Genomic DNA, 20,341 nt, shown 5'->3' on the forward strand with positions numbered 1-20,341 from the left:
TTTGTTCTTTGATCTAAACCCCTCAAAAATGGCAGATTACCTTGGGTAAAAGACCGACAGCTGAGGCACAAATTTAAAAAAAAGTTGCCTCAACAAAAGGACACTTTGGAAAGGGGTGGGTGCTCCCCTCTGCACATGCCTGAGCTGGATCCAGAGCAGCTGGGTCCACAGCAGCTGGATCCACAGGTTTAATCTTGTAGTTGTCCTGACCCGGCCCACCCAGGAGCTGTTCACAAGCCCCCCCACCCTGAGATGCACTGGCATAGGTTTGCGATCTAAGAATGCATCTTTTTTGTTTTGTTTTTTTTTACATATCGGTTATTGTATTAATAGTTGATTTATTTATAAATTAATGTATTAATGTAACGTATTAATGGCACATTTCTGTAGGCTGTCAGGCTGTCTGATCACAGAGGAAGGCTGTACTTCTCTAACTTCAGCGCTGAGCTCCAACCCCTCCCATCTGAGAGAGCTGGACCTGAGCTACAATCATCCAGGAGACTCAGGAATGAAGCTGCTGTTGGCTGGACTAAAGGATCCAAGCTGGAGACTGGACACTCTCAGGTATGGGGAGAATGACTGATAGAGGAGGAAGAGCTGGAAACATTTCCAGTGAAAACTGAAAGCCTTTTCACTGGAACATTTACTGTGTCCTTCACTCACTTCCTGTTTGTTTCTCAAAACTTAAAATGTACAGCTCTATCACTTCTGACATAAATGAAGTAAGAAAACTTCATTTTTCTTACTTCAGGAATGTATATAGGGTTACTGAAGTTTGGCTAGCTGGCATCTAACGATGTAAACACAGCAAAGACAAGCTGGAATAAAAAGAATAAACGCAAACTTCTTTTTCCTCAATAAATCTTAACTTGAGGGTCTTTGATGGTCAGAGACAAATGCAATTTAATAGCAGGAACAGATGCTGAAAACAGGCCAAACTTCAGTCAGAAGAATACCTGAGGCGATCCGTTCTCAGCACGAGGTCAGTCATTTATAAACTGTGGCATAATTTGGATTACTTGCTACAAAAAATTCCTGATCCTCAGCTTCCTGCACCCATTGATATGTTTGTTAGCCTCAGAGTGATTCTTTTTATGACTTTATAAAAAATTTGCTGTCTGGCAAACCATGAGCTGATGATTAGTACGATTGATATGCAAAAAGAATTTGGTCATTAATTGGTTTCCAGCACTGCATACAAAGATATTTTCCTGTTGCATGTCGACACACACTTAACTGACATTAGAGGGGAGATCTCACAGGCAAGGAAAAAATTATTCTTCCTGGGTACTACTTGTATCTTCATCATAAACGAAAGACAGCCTCACAACACCCCCATGTGACAATAATAAACAATAGCTTTAAATGATGAAAAGAGGTTTAGTAGCCCTGTAACCCATAGGATATAAACGCATCACAAGTTAAAAAAGAAAAGGGCATTAATTAAATCTGTCAATGCTGACAGAATTTAGGAAAAGAGAGTTCACAAGTTTATTTACAATCCAACAGTGCAATATATATGCAAGGTGGCTCCAGGGAAAGGAACGGGGGAAAATAGTCCACACTCTCGCTCCTCTTCAGCCACTTATGCTCATGCTCCTCCAGACTCCATACCACTGGAACAAACAGGTATCCAGGAAATACAGGGATAGGTCCAGGGAATTTATATTGAAAAGACATGAGTTCACAGTTTGAATAAGTCATATTTCATTCAATACAGTGGTGTACTGACAGATCCAGGATCAGTCCAAATCATCAGCAGTTTGATCCACGTATGGATTGAAGTGTATTTCTGAAAATGTTGGACTGTTTCTTTATCAGTGTCTAACAGTATGTAGACAATGATAAATATGAGAGCGATGTAATGTCCATGTGTGCATGCTGAAAGAGACTGTGCTGGTCTGAACCCCCTCCTCCTTTCAGGTTGGAGCCTGCTGGAGTCCGATGGTTGACACCAGGTCTGAAGAAGTGTAAGTGTGTTTTTAATGTGATTCATGAAAACAAAGCAGCACACATTCAACCATCTTCAAACTGTCACATCACTCATACACATCTCTGATGTCAGGAGTCATCATCAAAGTGTAAATCAATGAACAGCTGATGGATCAATAACTACAGCTGGATTGTGTTTGTTCTCTCCATCAGATTCCTGTAAACTCACAATCGACGCAAACACAGTACACACAAACCTCCAACTGTCTGACAACAACAGCCAGGTGACATATGTGGAAGAGTTTCAGTCATATCCTGATCATCCAGACAGATTTGATATTTGTCCTCAGCTGCTTTGCAGAAATGGTCTGACTGGTTGCTGTTACTGGGAGGTTGAGTGGAGAGGAAATGTTCGCATATCTGTGAGTTATAGAAGAACCAGAAGGAAAGGAGAGAGTTCTGACTGTGTGTTTGGATGGAATGATCAGTCCTGGAGTTTGTGGTGCTCCCATTATATTCCTCTTTGTGTCTGGCACAATAACATAAAAACATCCATCTCATCCACCTCCTTATCCTCCTCTGACTCTAACAGAGTAGCAGTGTATGTGGACTGTCCTGCTGGCACGCTGTCCTTCTACAGAGTCTCCTCTGACACTCTGATCCACCTCCACACCTTCAACACCACATTCACTGAAACTCTTTATCCTGGATTTACAGTCTGGTCTGGTTCGTCAGTGACTCTGTGCAGATTTGAGTGTAAAGAGTGTCCTCCTGTTAGAGAAACACTCTGACTGTTGAACAGATTGTTCAATCTGTACATATCTGTCTCTTTTACTCAGTAACACGTTTTCAGATTCATGGATTCAATCAGTTCTTAAAAAGTTATTTTAAACTGTTCTAAATGATTCCTTGTAAACTTCTTCCTCTTCAGTCCTTTAAAAATGGAAGCTACCATTATTCCAGGGTCCACATGTTATTTTTCTCTCTTTTTTAACTCAAAGCATGAAATTTAGAGTGTCTCTAATGCTGTGGTTTTTTGAGTCATTTTTGGAAGCAGGACAGGAAGGAAGGTCTGAACAGAGAAGATAAGAACACAGTTTTTGAGAAGAGATTTGGGAGTTTCAGAGGTACACCTAAATTTAGCACAGCAACTCTACTACATCATTTCTATAGCTCTGGTGACCGGATTGTTCAATAACAGTACAATGATGTTGGTTTATGGAAAGATGTTCCTAAATAGATTTCAGTCTAAGCTGCTGTGGTTAAATTCAGTGTATTTACTGAATTAACTGATTTTTTTTTGTTTTAGGAGGAGTGAAATCTTCAGCTTATCCCCGTTTACGAATAGTAAATAAAGAATAACGCCCAGTCTTATTATGGTAAATGTAATACAAAGGTCTACAGATGAGTATATTTACATATAATTTTGCAAATGATGTTAAAATAGTTGTTTTAAAAAAAAAGTAATCAAATAATGTAATCTGTGTGATGAAATGAGCGTGCTCTTTAGACTTAGTGTTGATTCTGAATCAAATAGAAAAGCCTGTACTGGTCTGGTGTCAAGAGAAGTGGAAACTCATTATCAACTTTCTCAAGAGAAATATGAGTGGTGCAAGCCTGTGAAGAGGATATAAAAAATGTTGTCTGAGAATATTTAGTTTTTATTTCTTATACTTTGGTGCAGTGATAAGAGATAATATTTTAGAATCTATATTTTAACCACTGCCAAATCACTGTGGAGTTAAATTTTGGAAATGTAATTGTTCTTTTTCTCTGCTCACTTTTGTGGAGTTGATTTGAAGCCGAGAAGACTTGGATTACTTTCAACTGAGTAACTGCTACCATATGTGGGCTTGCGCTAGCAAGACTGGGAGAAGAATGCATTACTGGCCAGGACTTGACTCTCTCCCTACTCTCTCAACCATCCACAGACCAGTAGACGAAATTGTAATCACCATAGAGTAGAGTAGGAAGTTTATGGAATTTTTTAAATTAATCTAACTGTATAATTGAGATCATCTGATTAAGCGGTTTTCTTTGCTCCTGCAAAATTGCTTAAATAAATATTCCATTTGGATTTAAAGTCTAAATTGTCGAAATTCCCTTTATGGTTTTAATAGTACAGGTTCAAACTTGTGTTTGAGTATTGCATCTTTAAATGGCTCTTTCCAAAAGAGAACCCTTTTCATGTCTTTTTCCACTCAAAGCTTCACATTGGATATCAGTATGCTGTGTTTCTCTGAAGCTTAGTTCACAACCAGCTCCTTTGCATTTTCAACAAGAAATCCAGCTTCATGTTTATCTTTCATCAAAGCAGAGAATGCTGAGCTCAGCAAATCCATTTATTATAGACCTCGTTAGAATCTCAATGAGAAAAGCAGCATTTATTATGATGTTGTCAAAGGAGCTTGCAAAGAAAAGCGTCTGGACTTCTTTGAGTTGCTTGAAGACGTTTCACCTCTCATCCGAGAAGCTTCTTCAGTTCTAAGGTCAAATGGTGGGGAGTCCCAGATTTAAACCCCGTGGGAGTATCCCCCCAAAGAGGGACAAAAGGACCCCCTGATGATCCTCTAATCGCCTGAGCCAAGGTGTGAAAGTGAGTGTGGGTCCCAATCAGTCAGGGTTTTGGAAACCCTGGCTGATTGGGACCACACCCAAATCTGGGACTCCCCACCATTTGACCTTAGAACTGAAGAAGCTTCTCGGATGAGAGGTGAAACGTCTTCAAGCAACTTAAAGAAGTCCAGACGCTTTTCTTTGCGAGCTCCTTTGACTACGATGACCTGGATGACTGAGAACCTTCACAGACATATTATGATGTTGATTATTCTCAGCAGAAAGGAAGAACCAATCATTCCTCAGATTCATGTTTATCATCACATTATCATTACAGACAAATCAAAAAGTTCACAGGCAAATTTAGTTTGAAAGGAAATCCCAAATTTCCATCTTGTTGAATGAAACCACTTTAATAAAGTCAATCAGCTGTTTTCTGCTTTATACTCTTACTTGTTGTGTTAAACTGACAGGGTCTAGAAAGAGAGAGCATAACACTGTGAGGAACCTTGGAGTCATTTTTGACCAGGACATGTCCTTCAATGCACATATTAAACAAATATGTAAGACTGCTTTCTTCCATTTGCGCGACATCTCTAAAATTAGAAATATCCTGTCTCAGAGTGACGCTGAAAAACTAGTTCATGCTTTCATTACTTCCAGGCTGGACGACAGTAATTCATTATTATCAGGATGTCCAAAAAACTCACTGAAAAGACTTGTTCATAGGGGGTCAAATAATTGTTGGGTTTTTCTCTGTATCTATTATTGTACGATCTACTGTACAATATAAAGCGCCTTGAGGCAACTGTTGTTGTGATTTGGCGCTATATAAATAAAATTGAATTGAATTGAATTGAATTGAATTGAATTGAATTGAACTGAATTAAATTAAAGGCTGCCTGACATGTGACATATGTGACATATAAAATGACACTTTTTATGTGTCACACAAACTGAAAATGCTTCACCACATCTAGGAAATTAAAAAAAAAAGGTTAGTCATATTATTTCTCAAAAAACCTCAGCAATTCTCCTCTCGAGTATATTTGCTCCGGGCCTGCAAACCTGCGCTAAACATGAAATCTGTTTAATTGTCATGTTAAATCTTTTGAACTCCTGGCTCCACCCAGAGCATCCGCAGAACTACCTAAAAACAAAACCTGTGTGTTAGGATGAACTTCACATTTGAAACTCAGTTTTCCTCACTGTCCTTCCCCCACTGATCACAGCAGGGGAATTTATGTCTTTGTTCAGCCATGAATCCAGCTCACCTCATTTGTCATTGAGCCCAACCATTAATGGCACCTAATAGTGTGGCACTGCATATTCTTCCCTTAGACACTATTTTTCAATTTGTCAATTAGAGTCCTTAAACATGAAATAGACTGCGTCAAGGGAAGCACCGATACCGATACCGGTATCTGGTATCGGCCTCAATACCACATTTTCTAAAGTACTCGTACTCGTTAAAAGTTCCCCGAAACCAGGGACGGATAACACGGTCTGAGACCTGTCTATTTTTGAGCGGCATGTAAAGGGTTAATCACAGGCCCCGAGTGCCCGCCCCCAGGCCCCGGCTACATTTTTTACGGGATGGTTGGCAATAGGGATGCACCAATACCGATACTGTTATCGGGTATCGGCCTTGATACCACATTTTCTAAAGTACTCGTACTCGTTAAAAGTCCCCCGATACCGGGGACCGATACCACGGTCTGAGACCTGTCTATGTTTGAGCGGCATGTAAGGGGTTAATCACAGGCCCCAATTAACACAAGTAATTTACTCAAGCACCAAAAATCCCAATGAGTACAAAGAATTTACCCACACTTATTTACACAGAGGAGCATAGCTGATGCTATAGCAGTGGGACGGAAAATAGTTGGGCATTTTAAACATTCCACCTTAGCCTACTCCCGCCTCGAGGACATTCAGGGACAGCTCACCCAGCCAATAAAGAAACTGCAGCAGGACGTACAGACGCGCTGGAACAGCACGTATCACATGCTCCAGTCCCTCATTGAGCAAAAGCGAGTGCTGGGGGTGTATGTGTCCGAACATGAACTTCGTGACTATCTCACCGCTCACCAATGGGCTCTTATGGAGACGACTGTTGCCATCCTCGCCCCCTTTGAGGAACTAACTAAAAAAGTGAGCAGCTACGACGCATTAGCCTCTGATGTCATCCCAGCTGTGACTGTGCTAGTAAGACTTCTAAACAGAGAAACAGACGAGGACCACGGCGTCATGACAATGAAAGCAACCTTACTGGCAGCTGTCAAGAAGCGCTTCAGTGACATCGAGACCAACCCACTGTACTTTATCTCCACCATACTTGACCCAAGGTAAAGTCTGTGTGCTATAGGTATTCAATGAGTATAGCTACAGTACTAAATGCAAGGTTATTTTACATCTGAAATATTATATATTTGTAACTAAAATACACAAATACAAATGTTTGCAATATATATAATATGAAATACATTTCCCTTATTACTACCAGAAAGTCAAATGGGTGGCATTTGTCACAGTGGTTTAGGGGAAACTAAAATCAGTCCTATTTTTCCACATATTAATACATTTATGAATTTTGTGCAGGTATAAAGATCGCTTCTTCTCCAGCAACACTGCTCCAGAGGCCAAGCTGCACCTGAAGCAAGAACTGCAGATGATGTCCAGAGCTGAGGCAGAGGGGAGTCGGGCAGAAGCTGCAGAACCTCCTGCTAAACTGTTCCTCAAGGCCCAGGCCAGCACTAGCAGCAGTCTGGACACTGTATTTGACGAAATCGCTAAGGAGCAGCCCCAGGCAGCACAGCTGCTGGCAGCAGGTGCTGCCATTGAGCTCGACACATACCTCGGAGAGGCCCCAAGCCCTCATGAAGACAGTCCTCTGAAGTACTGGGGTGTCAACAAAATCAGGTTCCCCACCTTGGCTAAAATAGCCCGTAAATACCTCTCAGCCCCATGTAGCAGTGTGGAAAGTGAAGGGCTTTTTAGCTCAGTGTCACACATTATAGATGAAAACAGAAACAGTCTGACTGCTGATAATGCAGAAAAGCTACTTTTCTTAAAAAAAACCTGCCACTCACTTTTTCTCTCCATTAAGTGAGTCGTCCACAGTTCTATATTTGTGGATGTTGTTAGTTTATTCAAATATTGTGCACTAAATAGCAAAGATGTTTATTAATGCCCCTTGTGTTGTTCAAAGCGGCAGAGTTTACAATAAACTGAAGAAAATACTTGAGTTGCACTGACACTATTTAAAATTTTTTTTCATAATTGTTTATTCTGTAATATGTTGCATACAACATGCTTTTTATTTTAAATAAATGTTCTTAATTCCAAACCAGTCCCTTGTTTTGTTTTTGTTAAATTATAGGACTAAAGCTGTTACCTGTAAATTTAAATCATGTTTTTATTAACTACTCGGTATCGGCGAGTACTGAAATGCAAGTACTCGTACTCGTTTCCAAAAAAGTGGTATCGGTGCATCCCTAACTGCGTCCACAAGTCAGTACAGCTGTGAATCTGGCCCATTTTCAGTGAACACTCGTGGTGTGGTCCAATGGGTGCTATAAGAAACAAAAACTTAGGACAGAACAGTTATCAGTCATGTGCTTCATACAAAATTTGCATATGTTTTAATTTCATGTTGATCCTCTGAGTGTAATAGTACATTTTTAATTTGAATTTATCAGAGCTAACCAAAATAGGTTTGCTTTCTTTACTTTGCTCGTTTTTCTGCAGTACCTCGTCCTGTCACATGCCCCTACCGGTTGCACTCTTTTTTTCAATAATTTACTATTTTAAAGTGAAAAACCTCGGTCACTTGGACCTGTGTTTGTGAATGCATAACTGTATTTTGAATGTGACAAGTCTACCATTCCCCTATGTAATTCATAAATATTGTTTTAGTTCTGACTATTTTCCTCTATAAAATTTAACTGACTTCTACATTGGCCTGCTATAGTTAATGATAACATGAGTAATATCAAAACTTTTCTTAAAGCAAACATCAGCAATCCAAAATTAGCAGCCAAAGGATTCAGTCTGCAGCTCCACACTCTCATGTGAACCTGCAGTCTCCCCCTCTGGTCTCTCTTATCCTCCTCCTCCTGGCAAAAGCACGGATTCGACGGAACAGATCAACAGCAATAGCATTAATGAATACTATTGAAGACATTTCATCAGCAACACATAATAATAAATATACTATAGCGGTATTCATTGATTTTAAAAAAAAGCTTTTGACACTCTGCAACACTCCATCTTGATTTCTAAGTTAAGTACTTCTGGTGTGAGAGGAATAGTATTGAACTGGTTAAGCAGTTATTTAGATAATAGGTTTCAGTATGTGCAGTGTTTAGGCAATTCGTCTGATAGAATGAAAATACAATGTGGGGTCCCTCAAGGTTCTGTTTAAGGACCAAAATTTATATATAAACGACATTTGTGATGTGTCAAAAATGTTCAATTTAGTTTTGTTTGCAGATGATACAATTTTTTAGTGTTCTGGAGAAAACTTGAAAGAATTGGCTAAAATTAAGGTTTATAGAAATAAAAAAAAAATGGTTTAATGTAAATAAGTTCTCGCTGAATTTGGAAAAAACTAAGTTTATGATATTCGGAAACAGTTTAAAGGAGGAAGAGATAATACTATCTATAGAGGTAGTATTAATTGAAAGAGTGACAGAATTCTTTTTTCTGGATGTAATAGTGGATGACAAGTTAACATGGAAATCTCATATTGAACATGTTAAAAAAAGTGGCTAAAAGTATTTATATCCTGGGTAATGTAAGATATATATTAGATTGCAAGACAATGAGAATATTATGTTTTTCATTGTTTTTATGCTATCTGAGTTATTGTGTTGAAGTATGGGGTAATACATATGTGACTAATATGGAACCATTATATTTATTACAGAAGAGAGCACTTCGAATTATGCATAATGTTAAATATAGAAAACACAATAATAGTTTGTTTATGAAATCGAAATTATTAAAACTAGAAGATATAGTGAAATTACAGACATTAATTATTATGTTTAGGGCAAAAAATAAAACACTACCTCTTAAGTTACAAAGTTTATTTGTATTGTGTTCAGAAAATTGGAGATCTCACAAACAGTGTTACTTTAATTAAAATGAAGGTTGTGTATGGGAAATGAATTACTGCTGTACCATCTGTGAAACTAAGTGAATGAATGAGTGAATAAATAAATAAATCTTCACCCCACCACACCTCCACTTTCTCTTGTGGCTTTAGTTCAGGCAGCAGCACAGTTAGTGGACCTGTCGGTCCAGTCAGGCTACACAGGGACGGAGATTCCCCCCAGGGCTTCCCCAGAGGCTAAGTTTGAGTCAGTTGCCACCTCTGGACCCCTGGAGAAAGTAGAGCCTGCTAGGTTTCTGCCATCAGTCCAGCAGTCCTGTGTCTCCGCTAGTTCGGTCCCCAGTGTCCCTGCTCCCAGTAGCTCAGTTAGCCGCCCAGCCTGTAGCTCGGCCTACCACTCCCCCACCTATTACTCCTCCACCACAATCTGCCCTGCTACCTGTAGCTCAGTCTTCAGCTCCGTTACCTGTAGCCCAGTCTTCAGCCCCGTCTGCCACTCAGCCACAATCACAACCAGAATCACTACAACCTTTATTACAGTCCATATCTCAGTCAGTGGCTGTATCCCAATTCAGGGTGTGCAGCCTTAAAGTACGCAGCCTTAACGGTCCACAAGGGCCGCGTACTCAAAGACCGCTAAGGCCGGAAGTGCGAGGCTTCTGAAATGGGACGGTCTAGCCTACGGCACATTGCCCAGGTTGCCTAGCAACCATGACACTAACAGCTGGAAACATTTCATACAGCATTATTTGACAGAAATGGAGGAGAAAATATTTTGTTCATTTGTTTGTTTGTTTCTAGAGGAGCTTTGATTTGATAAGTATCTGAGGCTGAGACCACGGGACTGTGAAATCATGATTATTGGGCTTCACTTCTGTACTGAACAGTCATTTTAAGATTAGCTAGTAAATAACAATTAGCTCATGTTGTTCATGAAGCTAAAGTCATCTTACTTTGGTAATGTAAATATAATATGGCCATTATTAAAGTTATTATTTCAATCATTATTAGTTATTACAGCAGTGAATGACTGTTTCAAAAACTGAGCTGCAGTAAAGATTCAAGCTGCATTTATTTATATTTCCTGTCACCTTAAATCTTCACTGTACATATAACTGTGTTACATATAAGAGACAAATATTGTTCTTTTAATATGTTGGCATTACTAAATTTGTCTGAGTGCTTACTTTAAATATCCATAAAATCATCAAATTTTCTGTAAGATTAAGGTCGACTATTGAACGGCGTATATTTTAAAGTAAAGGCTTTAAAACCAAGTTACTACAAACGTCACTAATGTCACATAACTTTGCCGACATGTGGCCAACAGGAATGTTTTAATGTTCTCCGTTATTAAACATTTGAGCATAAATAAGTGACATAATATTCAGTACTTACTTTTTAAAGTTTACTCTTCGGGCGCCCCCTCTTCCGCCGTTTTTTTTTCCGGCAAAATTATCCACACCCACGGCCGCGCTATGCATTCTAGGATATGTTAGGCCACGAAGTCTACATCGCCACATCCTTAAAATTAAGGGAAATGAAGGACGCATTTTAGGGCCACATTTCGAGCAGCCTTTGAATTGGGACAGCCTTTGTCGCGTCGCTGTTATGTAATCAGCCTTAAAATGCGGCCTTTAAGGCTGCAGACCCTGAATTGGATACAGCCAGTAGCTCAGTTGGTAGCCCAGTCATTAGCTTTGCCATCAGTTCAGGCTCCAGTGTCACCCTCTGAGTCGCCACTAGCTCCGTTTCCAGTGTCACCTGTTCAGCAAAGTTACATTGAAACCAAACACACCATTGTTTTTCTTGTGACGTTATCAATAAGACCCATGGCCCTCTTCCTATTGAAAAAACAAAAGTTGTATCCAAGATGACCAACTTCTAAATGGCCACCATGGACCAGTTCATTGAGATCACATCTGACTCCACACTCAAGCTGAGGTTTGCAGATCAAGCACTTTGTGAATTATGCATCCACTCATAGGACAGAGAGCTGTGGGCATTATACCTCTGTTCCCCATGTTGCCTCACTGAAAACAAAATATAGATCTAAGTTCAACACTGAACATGACTTGAGTGTGGCTGAGCGTTAAAAATATAGAGAGACAGGGGTCCTGAGGGATGACTGTAAGGGTGAGGTATAATCCAAAACAGCAGCATCTGGTTTAAATAGCAAACTGTTGAAATGCAAAACTAGAGACTGCAGGAAGGCACATCATTAACCAGAAATCTACTCATGGTAACTAGTTTACTTTTTTTAACTCAGTCAATCAAATAAGTCAACAAATAAAGAAATGAGTTTAAAAGGAGAGAATTTTTGGAAAAAAGAAAACATACATGTATAAAGAGAAGTGTTGTCACTGTGCAGACTGATGTCATTAAGAGCTCAGAGTCCAGCAGAAACAACAGCAGCAGAAGGCAATTGATGAACATTAAACATCAGCCTGTATCTGGAGCAACAGTGTTGGTATCCAGCAGTGGCCTTTGACCTTCAATGGCATCAAATGATTTATTTTGGTTTCCTCCAGTCTGATATTTTTTAATGTGTTCAGATTATTGTTTGAGTCAATATATACAATAAAGGTTTTAACAACATGTTAAATATCTGATGGCGTTATCAATATTAGCTGACCCTAACCCCATCCCTCCAGAGTTTGAGAGAGAGGAGCTGAAGAGAGCAGCATATTAAGACAGTGGAGAAGAGGTGAGCATGCGACACAGCAGACACAGGAGAGCCAGGTTAAAGGAGCCATTATGGCTCAATATAAGCTCTGAGATCAAAACCTGAACTCACACTGTCAACATGACCGAAGCTTCCAGTCACAGTGAATCTGTGTGTCAGGGACACTGCTGTCTGACTGCATACAGCTGACAGTGAGATGAAGCAGGAAAGAAGCAGCTGATATTTGGACAGCAAACATGATGGAAAAGAAGTTAAAGTAAACGCTGTAAAACCAAGTAAATGCTGAAAGTACAAAAATCGCTAATGTCATCTAACTTTTTCCGACATGTGGCCAACAGTAATGTTTTAATGTTCTTCATTATTAAACATTTGCACATAAATAAGTGACATCATATTCAGTACTTACTTTTAAAGTTTACTCTTCAGCCGCCCCACTTCAGCCGTTTTTTTTTTCGGCAAAATTATCCACACCCACCGCCGCGCTATGAAGTCTGGGATATGTTGGGCCACGAAGTCTACACCGCCACATCCTTAAAATTCAGGGAAATGAAAGACGCATTTGAGGGCCGCATTTCGAGCAGCCTTTGAATTGGGACAGCCTTCGTTGCGTTGCTGTGACGTAATCGCCCTTAAAATGCGGCCTTCAAGGCTGCAGACCCTGAATTGGGATACACCTAGTGAATCAGTGTGTATCAGTGAATGTATCATGTTTGCTTCATGGCTCCATCTAGTGGACTAATAGTAGAAGTAGAGCAGCTGAAGTAGAGCGGCTTCCTCTGCCTCACACTGCTTCTGACTGCATTCAGCTGACACTGAGATGAAGCAGGAAAGAAGCAGCTGATATTTGGACAGCACAGTGATGGAAAGGAGGATTTCAGTTGATGTGTGTAATGTAATGATTTGTGTTTCCTCTGCAGGTGAAGGTAGAAAGTGTGTGTAAGCTGATGTGGATGTGAATTGAGCAGCATGGATCAGTGTGAGGACAGAGTAGAGGGAGTCCCTCCGTCTAAAACCACTCTGTGTGGCGAACATGAGAGCCAGACCAAAGCTCAGAGGTGAGATGACCATCTCTAACTGTCCATGAATCTTCTCCATGTCACAGCTCAGCACTCACATCATTATTCACAGGAACCAACATGGACCTCCACCCAGCTGTGTGTCTTTAAAGAGTGATGCATCTAAAGATGAAGCCATTAAATTTAATTAAAAAGCCCAGCAAGCATCTGCTGCAGAGAGGTGAGATGTTACTAACATCAACTCTTTGATGTTAGTTTGGTGTCTGATTTAAACACTGATTCACACTGCCAACACTAGTTTGGGGTTTTCTTCTGCTCAAGCTCAGACTGCAAACCAGTTTCTCTTTTGGCATGAAGGAAGGCCTAAAGGACAGTGAACTGACACACTATTCTTATAATTGTGTAGCAGTTTTAATTTATTGTGCAGTTGTGGACGATCATGGCTCAAGAGTTGGGAGTTCGCCTTGTAATCGGAAGGTTGCCTATTCGCTCCCTGGCTTGGACAGTCTCGGTCGTTGTGTCCTTGTGCAAGACACTTCACCCGTTGCCTACTGGTGGTGGTCAGAGGGCCCGGTGGCGCCAGTGTCTGGCAGCCTCGCCTCTGTCAGTGCGCCCCAGGGTGGCTGTGGCTACAATGTAGCTTGCCTTCACCAGTGTGTGGATATGTGTGTGAATGGGTGAATGAGTGGATGTGTAAAGCGCTTTGGGGTCCTTAGGGACTAGTAAAGCGCTATACAAATACAGGCCATTTACCAGTTGTATCAAATTCTCTGGTTCAGCACACATGCCAGCCAGCTTTCCATCTGACTGCAAACTCCTCTCATGTCTGACCTCACTATAGGAATGGACCACACCTCCACCACAAAAAGTATTCAAAGTCTTCAACAGCTTCTGTGGCTGCAAATGAACAACACATTTTTCTTCTCACAAGATCCATGGGACACCTGCTAAACCTGATCCATTCTTTGTCTCCCTAAAGAATAACTGATCTTCAGATCGTCCAATTAATTTTAAAATCTTGCGGGCATCTGCAGCACAGAGGTGAACTGTTACTAACATGAACACTTTGAGAGCTGATTTGACTATTTGATGTTGTTGGATATAAACTGCAGTGCAAATACATAATTCCCTCGATCCCATCCCCGCACAGCATTTGTTTCAAAAGAACTGAAAGTTCACTTAAGAAGAAAGAAAGTGTACTTTATTGATCCCCGTGGGAAAATTCCTCTCTGCATTTAACCCATTCACTCAGTGAAGCAGTGGGCAGCCATTGAGCGCTCGGGGAGCAGTGTGTAGGGATGGTACCTTGTCTCAGGGTAGCTGTTCAGGGGAATCGAACCCCCGACCTTCCACTCATGGGGCCACTACTCTACCTGCTGAGCTATCCCTGCCCCTTAAGCCAACTGGAAGTGATGCCTGTGTTTGTGTTTTCTTCTATCAGTCATGTTGTGATGTATGTTGGAGGAAGTTAGAGGAGGTAACACTAACTTTGATGCAGAGATTTCCCTTTTACTCATAAAACTCAGAGCATCAATGATGCCCCAACTTTTCTGATAATCAGGGTTTTGAACAGAAGATAATTTTTATTGTCATTATACAAGTTTATTCTTCACATGGTTATACTGCAGGATCACAGTGGACTCTGCAACTTACCTGACAGACTTCGACTTCAGTGGGACTCTTGGTTGCATGACCTGGGAAACCTTGCAGACGCAAAGGTTCACAGATGCTACATTCCTTCTATCTTCGAGGCACAGCACTACAAACTTCATCATTTTTCTGATGCAAGTGCATCTGGATATGGAATGTGCACTTATCTCAGAGCAGTAAGCACAACTGGTGAAGTCCACTGCTCATTGGTGATGGGAAGATCAAGAGTTCCACCAACCACAGTCACAACTATACCTCGGCTTGAGTTGGGAGCGGCCATTGTTGCTGTGCGTACTGGTGACATGCTAAAAAAGGAATTGGCAATGGAAATTTCTGAAGAAAGGTATTGGACTGACTCGAAGGTGGTACTCGGATACCTCAGCAGTGAAGCCAGAAGATTTCATGTGTTTGTTGCAAACCGAGTGGAACTCATCAAACAAAGCACAGATTCAACCCAATGGAGGTATGTAACTTCCGAAGATAATCCGGCGGACCACGCCTCAAGAGGCCTCACAGCAGAACAAATTGTAGCATCAAACTGGTTCAAAGGCCCAGACCTTCTTTGGCAGAAGGTCATACCCAGTGGTGAAATTAAGGTGGGAGAGTTATCAACCAGTGACCTGGAGGTTAAGAAGGTTCAAGTCCACAAGATACAAGTGGAGGAACAAAGGTCCCTGTTAGATCGCCTACACAAGTTTTCCGACTGGTCGAGAATGATTAAGGCAGTTGCTAGACTCAAGCGGTATGTGAAAGGAGCAAAGGATCAAAAGATTGGAGTCTACACGACAAAAACAGCAAAACAGATTTGTTAAAGTATTAATTTTAAATTTCAATTCAGGTTAGTTTTTTTTGTGCGCAACGTAGATTTAGCACCTCCTGGATGTCAGCTCACGAGGTTTGTGTGTTTTATTTTCTGTAATTAAGGATTTTTGATTGATTGACACTACGTACAAGAGTGCATTTTGATGTGATGTTTTTGTTTTATTGTTTTATCCGTGAGCAGTTCTCACGGGTTGCCAAGACCAGAATAAACCCTGTTCTATAACTACATCGTGCGTACGTCAATCCTTGAGGGTGCTACAGTGTAACTGTTCATATAGAGTGTTATTAAGTTTATTGGTAATGCAATCATATGGCACACTGACTTCTGAGGAAATTTTAAATGGCACTCGCCATCAGAAAGGTTGCCTACCCCTGCTATAAACCATTGAATCAGATACCGAAGCAATTAGGTTCTAAATGAAGCTTCAGACGTCACTGATCACGTGACTCTGACCAAACGAATCAAGCTTCAAAACGATGCTTCTGAAGCAGTGTGTTGAGTTTTTTGACACAAGAACTGGAGCGTCAACTTCAAGCGGGCCATCACTACAAAAACTCATTTCAACTCTGATGTCTTCTTAAAGTCATTGCTTAGTAACATCTCGTATGATTTCAGATCCTTGCTGTTCCCCACCTGCCCTGTAGGTGGCCCCAGTGTGTTCACCCTGTTTCCAGTCCATCAGCACACCTGTTCCCTGCTTATTCTCCTACATGTACAGAAAGTCTGAACACTTAGTGGAAAATGTCTTTAATTTAACCACAACACTACCAATGACCTTTACATCATTTCACTCATTTCATTCACAAAACAACATCTTCAAGAAAGATGTTGGTTCAACTTTAAAGCTTTGCTTTTGGGAAGGAATATTAGGAAGGTTTGTTAGGAAAAAGTTCCCATTTTGATGGGATCTACGAACAAAGATACAGTAGAGTGCATCCCCTCACAGCTCGTGGGTTAGTGTTGCTTCTTTATGTATTTGATAGTGATAGAGATATGAATCTCTACGGGAACATTTTAACCTGATCTTGCGACATGAAAACTCTTCAGCAATGTCATTATTCATGTTTATGTTTGTAATATAATCAATTGTGATTTTCACATATTTTATACTAAAGTGTTTATTGTCTGGCAACACAAGTCCAAATCTCACAAGGCTGGCCGGCATGATTGACAGTGGCTAGAGCCACGAGCAGTCAGACTTTGTTTATTGAGCACAATATGGATAAAATAATTGAGAAGCCCACGGCTCTGCACCCGGAGATCTAGAATTGGGACCTGCGATGGACATTAGAGCAACTGTGGAAGGGAATGCATTTCTTCGGCCTAAACCTAACCTAAAAAAATCACTATCTTCATGTGGCCTTCCCTCACCAGATGGAAGCTCCAAGGATGAAGCTGGAACAATTACCCCAGATTACAAGACTGGTTTGACTCTCTGCCCCATCCTTCTACTTCCTCAAGGTCACCTGCGTCAACTAGGGGATTGTTAACTTTTGCTTAACTGCCTGAAAGGACACTCGGGAGTTGGATACAGAATACACACACGTACGCATAAAGATTTACTCAGACACAGATATACAGTCACAATATACAGTTACAATATACAGTAAGTTGTGAGATTTAATGAATGAATGAAAATAAGCTCGTCTATCTTGGCTAAATGTCAAACTGCATGAAAATGAGGAGAAGTGAAGTTATTACTATAACAACACACTTAGGCAATGTATTCATATTTGTTAATTAACTAACAACATAAATAACAGAACAAACATGGAACTTGCAAAGTTTCTCTATTTTCTGTCTGTGAACAGGGAGAAGGAGCTCGACGATTCCTCAGTTTGCACAATTTTTAGTAACATAGTCTTTCAGTATCACAGAAGAGAAAAATAGTATGGAATTTGTTGCAAAATTAAATAAATAAGATATGTTTGGTGAAAAAATATGACAGCAGTGTTAAATTTAAAAAAAATGTTAAAAATCCAAGGAGAGACAAGGAGACAGCTAAGGTCCAGAAAGCTGCAGCAGTTTCTTTAAAATCTGACAGTTTGACATCTGAATAAGTTCTGTATCACAAGTATTTGCAATATCCTGTAATAATTGTGCCTGTTTTTTCTTCTTCTATTTGTTTAACAGCTGTTGCCAACCAACATAAAAGAGCATTACAGCCTCCTACTGTTCCAGAGTATGGGTCAGAAAGCGAGCTTACAATCTGTATCACAAAACAAAAACAAACAAAAAACCTACACTCTTTCATATCCTTCAAACCCCACCAGTTCCCTCACCTGTGCCCTACTCTGCAGAACTTTCCTCTCCACATCATAACTCTTGCATGGCAGTATTACATGCTCTACCGTCTCCTCCTCCTGGCACACTCCACAAACTCCTCCTGTATTTGTATAGCACTTTACTAGTCCCTAAGGACCCCAAAGGATGACTTTATACATTCAGTCATCCACACATTCACACACTGGTGATGGCAAGCTACATTGTAGCCACAGCCACCCTGAGGTGCACTGACAGAGGCGCCACCGGGCCCTCTGACCACCACCAATAGGCAAAGGGTGAAGCGTCTTGCCCAAGAACACAACCGAGCCGGGTCTCAAAACGGCAACCTTCCGATTACAAGGCGAACTCCCAACTCTTGAGCCACGATCGCCCTGATAACTCCTTAACAACCTGCCTCCAAACAATACCTTTTGCTTCAGATTTGCTGCTTTTAATTTCCATCTCAGTCTTATTTTCAGTCAGTGCTCCTTTAGCCAACCTATTCACCTTTTCATTTCCACTGATTCCTACATGAGCTGGCACCCAAAGAAAGTGAATATTGCCTCCACAGGGTTCACAGAATAAGGGTTCACAGAATACTCCACAGAATAAGGCCTCCACCTTATTCTGCTTATATTCTCCAGAATGGTGAACAGCATACCCTGCCTTGTCTTTAAACAAAATAAATGTAAACTTGAAAGAACAGCTGCCGAGTCATAATGTACTACCACCTGCCTGATTTTTGAACACTCTACCCATTTCAACGGTGCCTGTTTTTAAACAGCATGTCATATATGATATGACATATGAGGGACAAAATTACATGGCATCTAGCAGCTGCTCCACCACTCCCCTGCAGCTGTGCAAATAACCACACCCCGTCACCACATTTAAATGAAGTTCAGGTGTGGATCCTGCTCATTGATTGAATTGTTGGTTTCATCTCTGCTCTCAGTCTTTACAACACAGGTAAAGATAGAAAGACTGGCTGGATCTTTAGTCTGTTAATAGAGAAACTCACTGTTTACAGTATAAATATTTTTATTCCAAACAAAGTCACCAGTCTGGGTGTGGCTGTATTTGATGTATTAGTTGTCTGCTTACACAAGCAGATACAACAAGGTTTCATGTTAACAAGTGAACTGTAATCTGAATCATCTTGCCTGAAGTCAGACTGATGAGGGTCAAAAAATTTACATTACATTACAAGATACCAAAGATCTGTTTATACACAGACACAAATCTGTACAAGATCATGATCCAGTAAAACTGTCAGACTATTTTAACTTGTCAAGATGATTTGTTTTTACTTTCCATAAATCTTGTTATATAATGATTTATATTAGTTGGAGAAACTGATTATGAGTCATAACAGGATACTGCTTGTTCTTTCTGAATCATGACACAGATTATAGATGACCTCTGTTTTTTCTTATGCTTGTGATAAAGAAAAGAATCTGTAAAGTGTCTTAACCAAAAACATTACATTTGAAGAGAGGCAATGTTAGCAGGCCCTTTTTAGCTGAGTGGAACAGAAATGTGTCCTGTAAGTGTCTGACTGTCACACTCTGCCTGCTACACAAAACCAAAAGAGAAGACGGACCAAGCAGGCAGAGTAGGAGTTTCATCACAGCTGACTCTGATTTGTTATATTCCAAAACATGTCAGAACTAAAATTAGGGGGCATGAAGAAATAGATCCTACAGTGCCTTTCAGCTGGTACAGGGAAAAGGACGAAATGTATACAAGTGACTCACAGTTTTCTTTCTTAACAAAGCAGAACAGCAGTGAGAGCATCAGTTCAATGAAAAGCTGTCAGCATAAACAGCAACCTGACATCAAGTGATTCCCACACTGCTTTCTTCCTGTAAGCTGGCCACATCTTTGTGTCCACGCTTTATGAAACCAAGAGTGGAGACACTTCATGTCCTGTGCGTTATTTACTGTGTTTTACGGGAACTGTCCCACAGCACAACTTTATTGTGCTGTGGCACAGTTCCCTGTCACAATAAAGCACAATAAAGTTGTGCTGTCCCACAGCACAACTTTATTGTGCTGTGGGACAGTTTGAACTGATGTTTCATATACATGCAGATTTAATTGCCCCATGTCTTTACAGTTTAAATATTAAAGAATTCACTCTGAAACAGTGTTAGTCAGTTACACACGCATCATTTTTAGGTCTTTAATTACATGTCCCCTTCACCGATCAGTATTTTCATGAATGTTTGTAGATATAGTGAATGTTTGGACTGGAAACAATCCCAGTCTCCTGTTAAAAGTCAGGTACAAAT

At 40.5% G+C, this 20,341-nt stretch overlaps 2 protein-coding genes across 2 annotated transcripts in view; both read left to right on the plus strand.

Annotated features, from left to right (window-relative positions):
• Positions 1-3,923, plus strand: part of LOC102789847 (NLR family CARD domain-containing protein 3-like) — a 100,006-nt gene extending 96,083 nt beyond the window's left edge. Inside the window, exons 12-14 of the mRNA XM_087838437.1 lie at positions 391-564; positions 1,924-1,970; positions 2,146-3,923. Of these exons, the coding sequence (XP_087694563.1) occupies positions 391-564; positions 1,924-1,970; positions 2,146-2,723 (799 nt within the window). The 3' untranslated portion in view covers positions 2,724-3,923. The remainder of the gene's footprint in view (positions 1-390; positions 565-1,923; positions 1,971-2,145) is intronic.
• Positions 3,924-6,357: 2,434 nt separating this feature from the next.
• LOC148103129 (zinc finger BED domain-containing protein 4-like) lies at positions 6,358-7,600 on the plus strand. Its single transcript, XM_087838672.1, has 2 exons — positions 6,358-6,836; positions 7,090-7,600. The coding sequence occupies exons 1-2, from the start codon at positions 6,496-6,498 to the stop codon at positions 7,598-7,600; spliced, it is 852 nt and encodes a 283-aa protein (XP_087694798.1). The 5' UTR covers positions 6,358-6,495.
• The last annotated feature ends 12,741 nt before the right edge of the window (positions 7,601-20,341 follow it).

The sequence above is a fragment of the Neolamprologus brichardi genome, chromosome 3 (assembly GCF_056152115.1).
Source record: "Neolamprologus brichardi isolate AB-2024 chromosome 3, ASM5615211v1, whole genome shotgun sequence".
Lineage (NCBI taxonomy): Eukaryota > Metazoa > Chordata > Actinopteri > Cichliformes > Cichlidae > Neolamprologus > Neolamprologus brichardi.

What these genes read in the sequence shown, in the direction of transcription:
- LOC148103129 (XM_087838672.1), top strand. Translation starts at nt 6,496, where the DNA reads ATGCTCCAGTCCCTCATTGAGCAAAAGCGAGTGCTGGGGGTGTATGTG. An exon ending in TCCACCATACTTGACCCAAG is followed by an intron (nt 6,837 to 7,089) that starts GTAAAGTCTGTG and finishes AATTTTGTGCAG; the next exon opens with GTATAAAGATCGCTTCTTCT.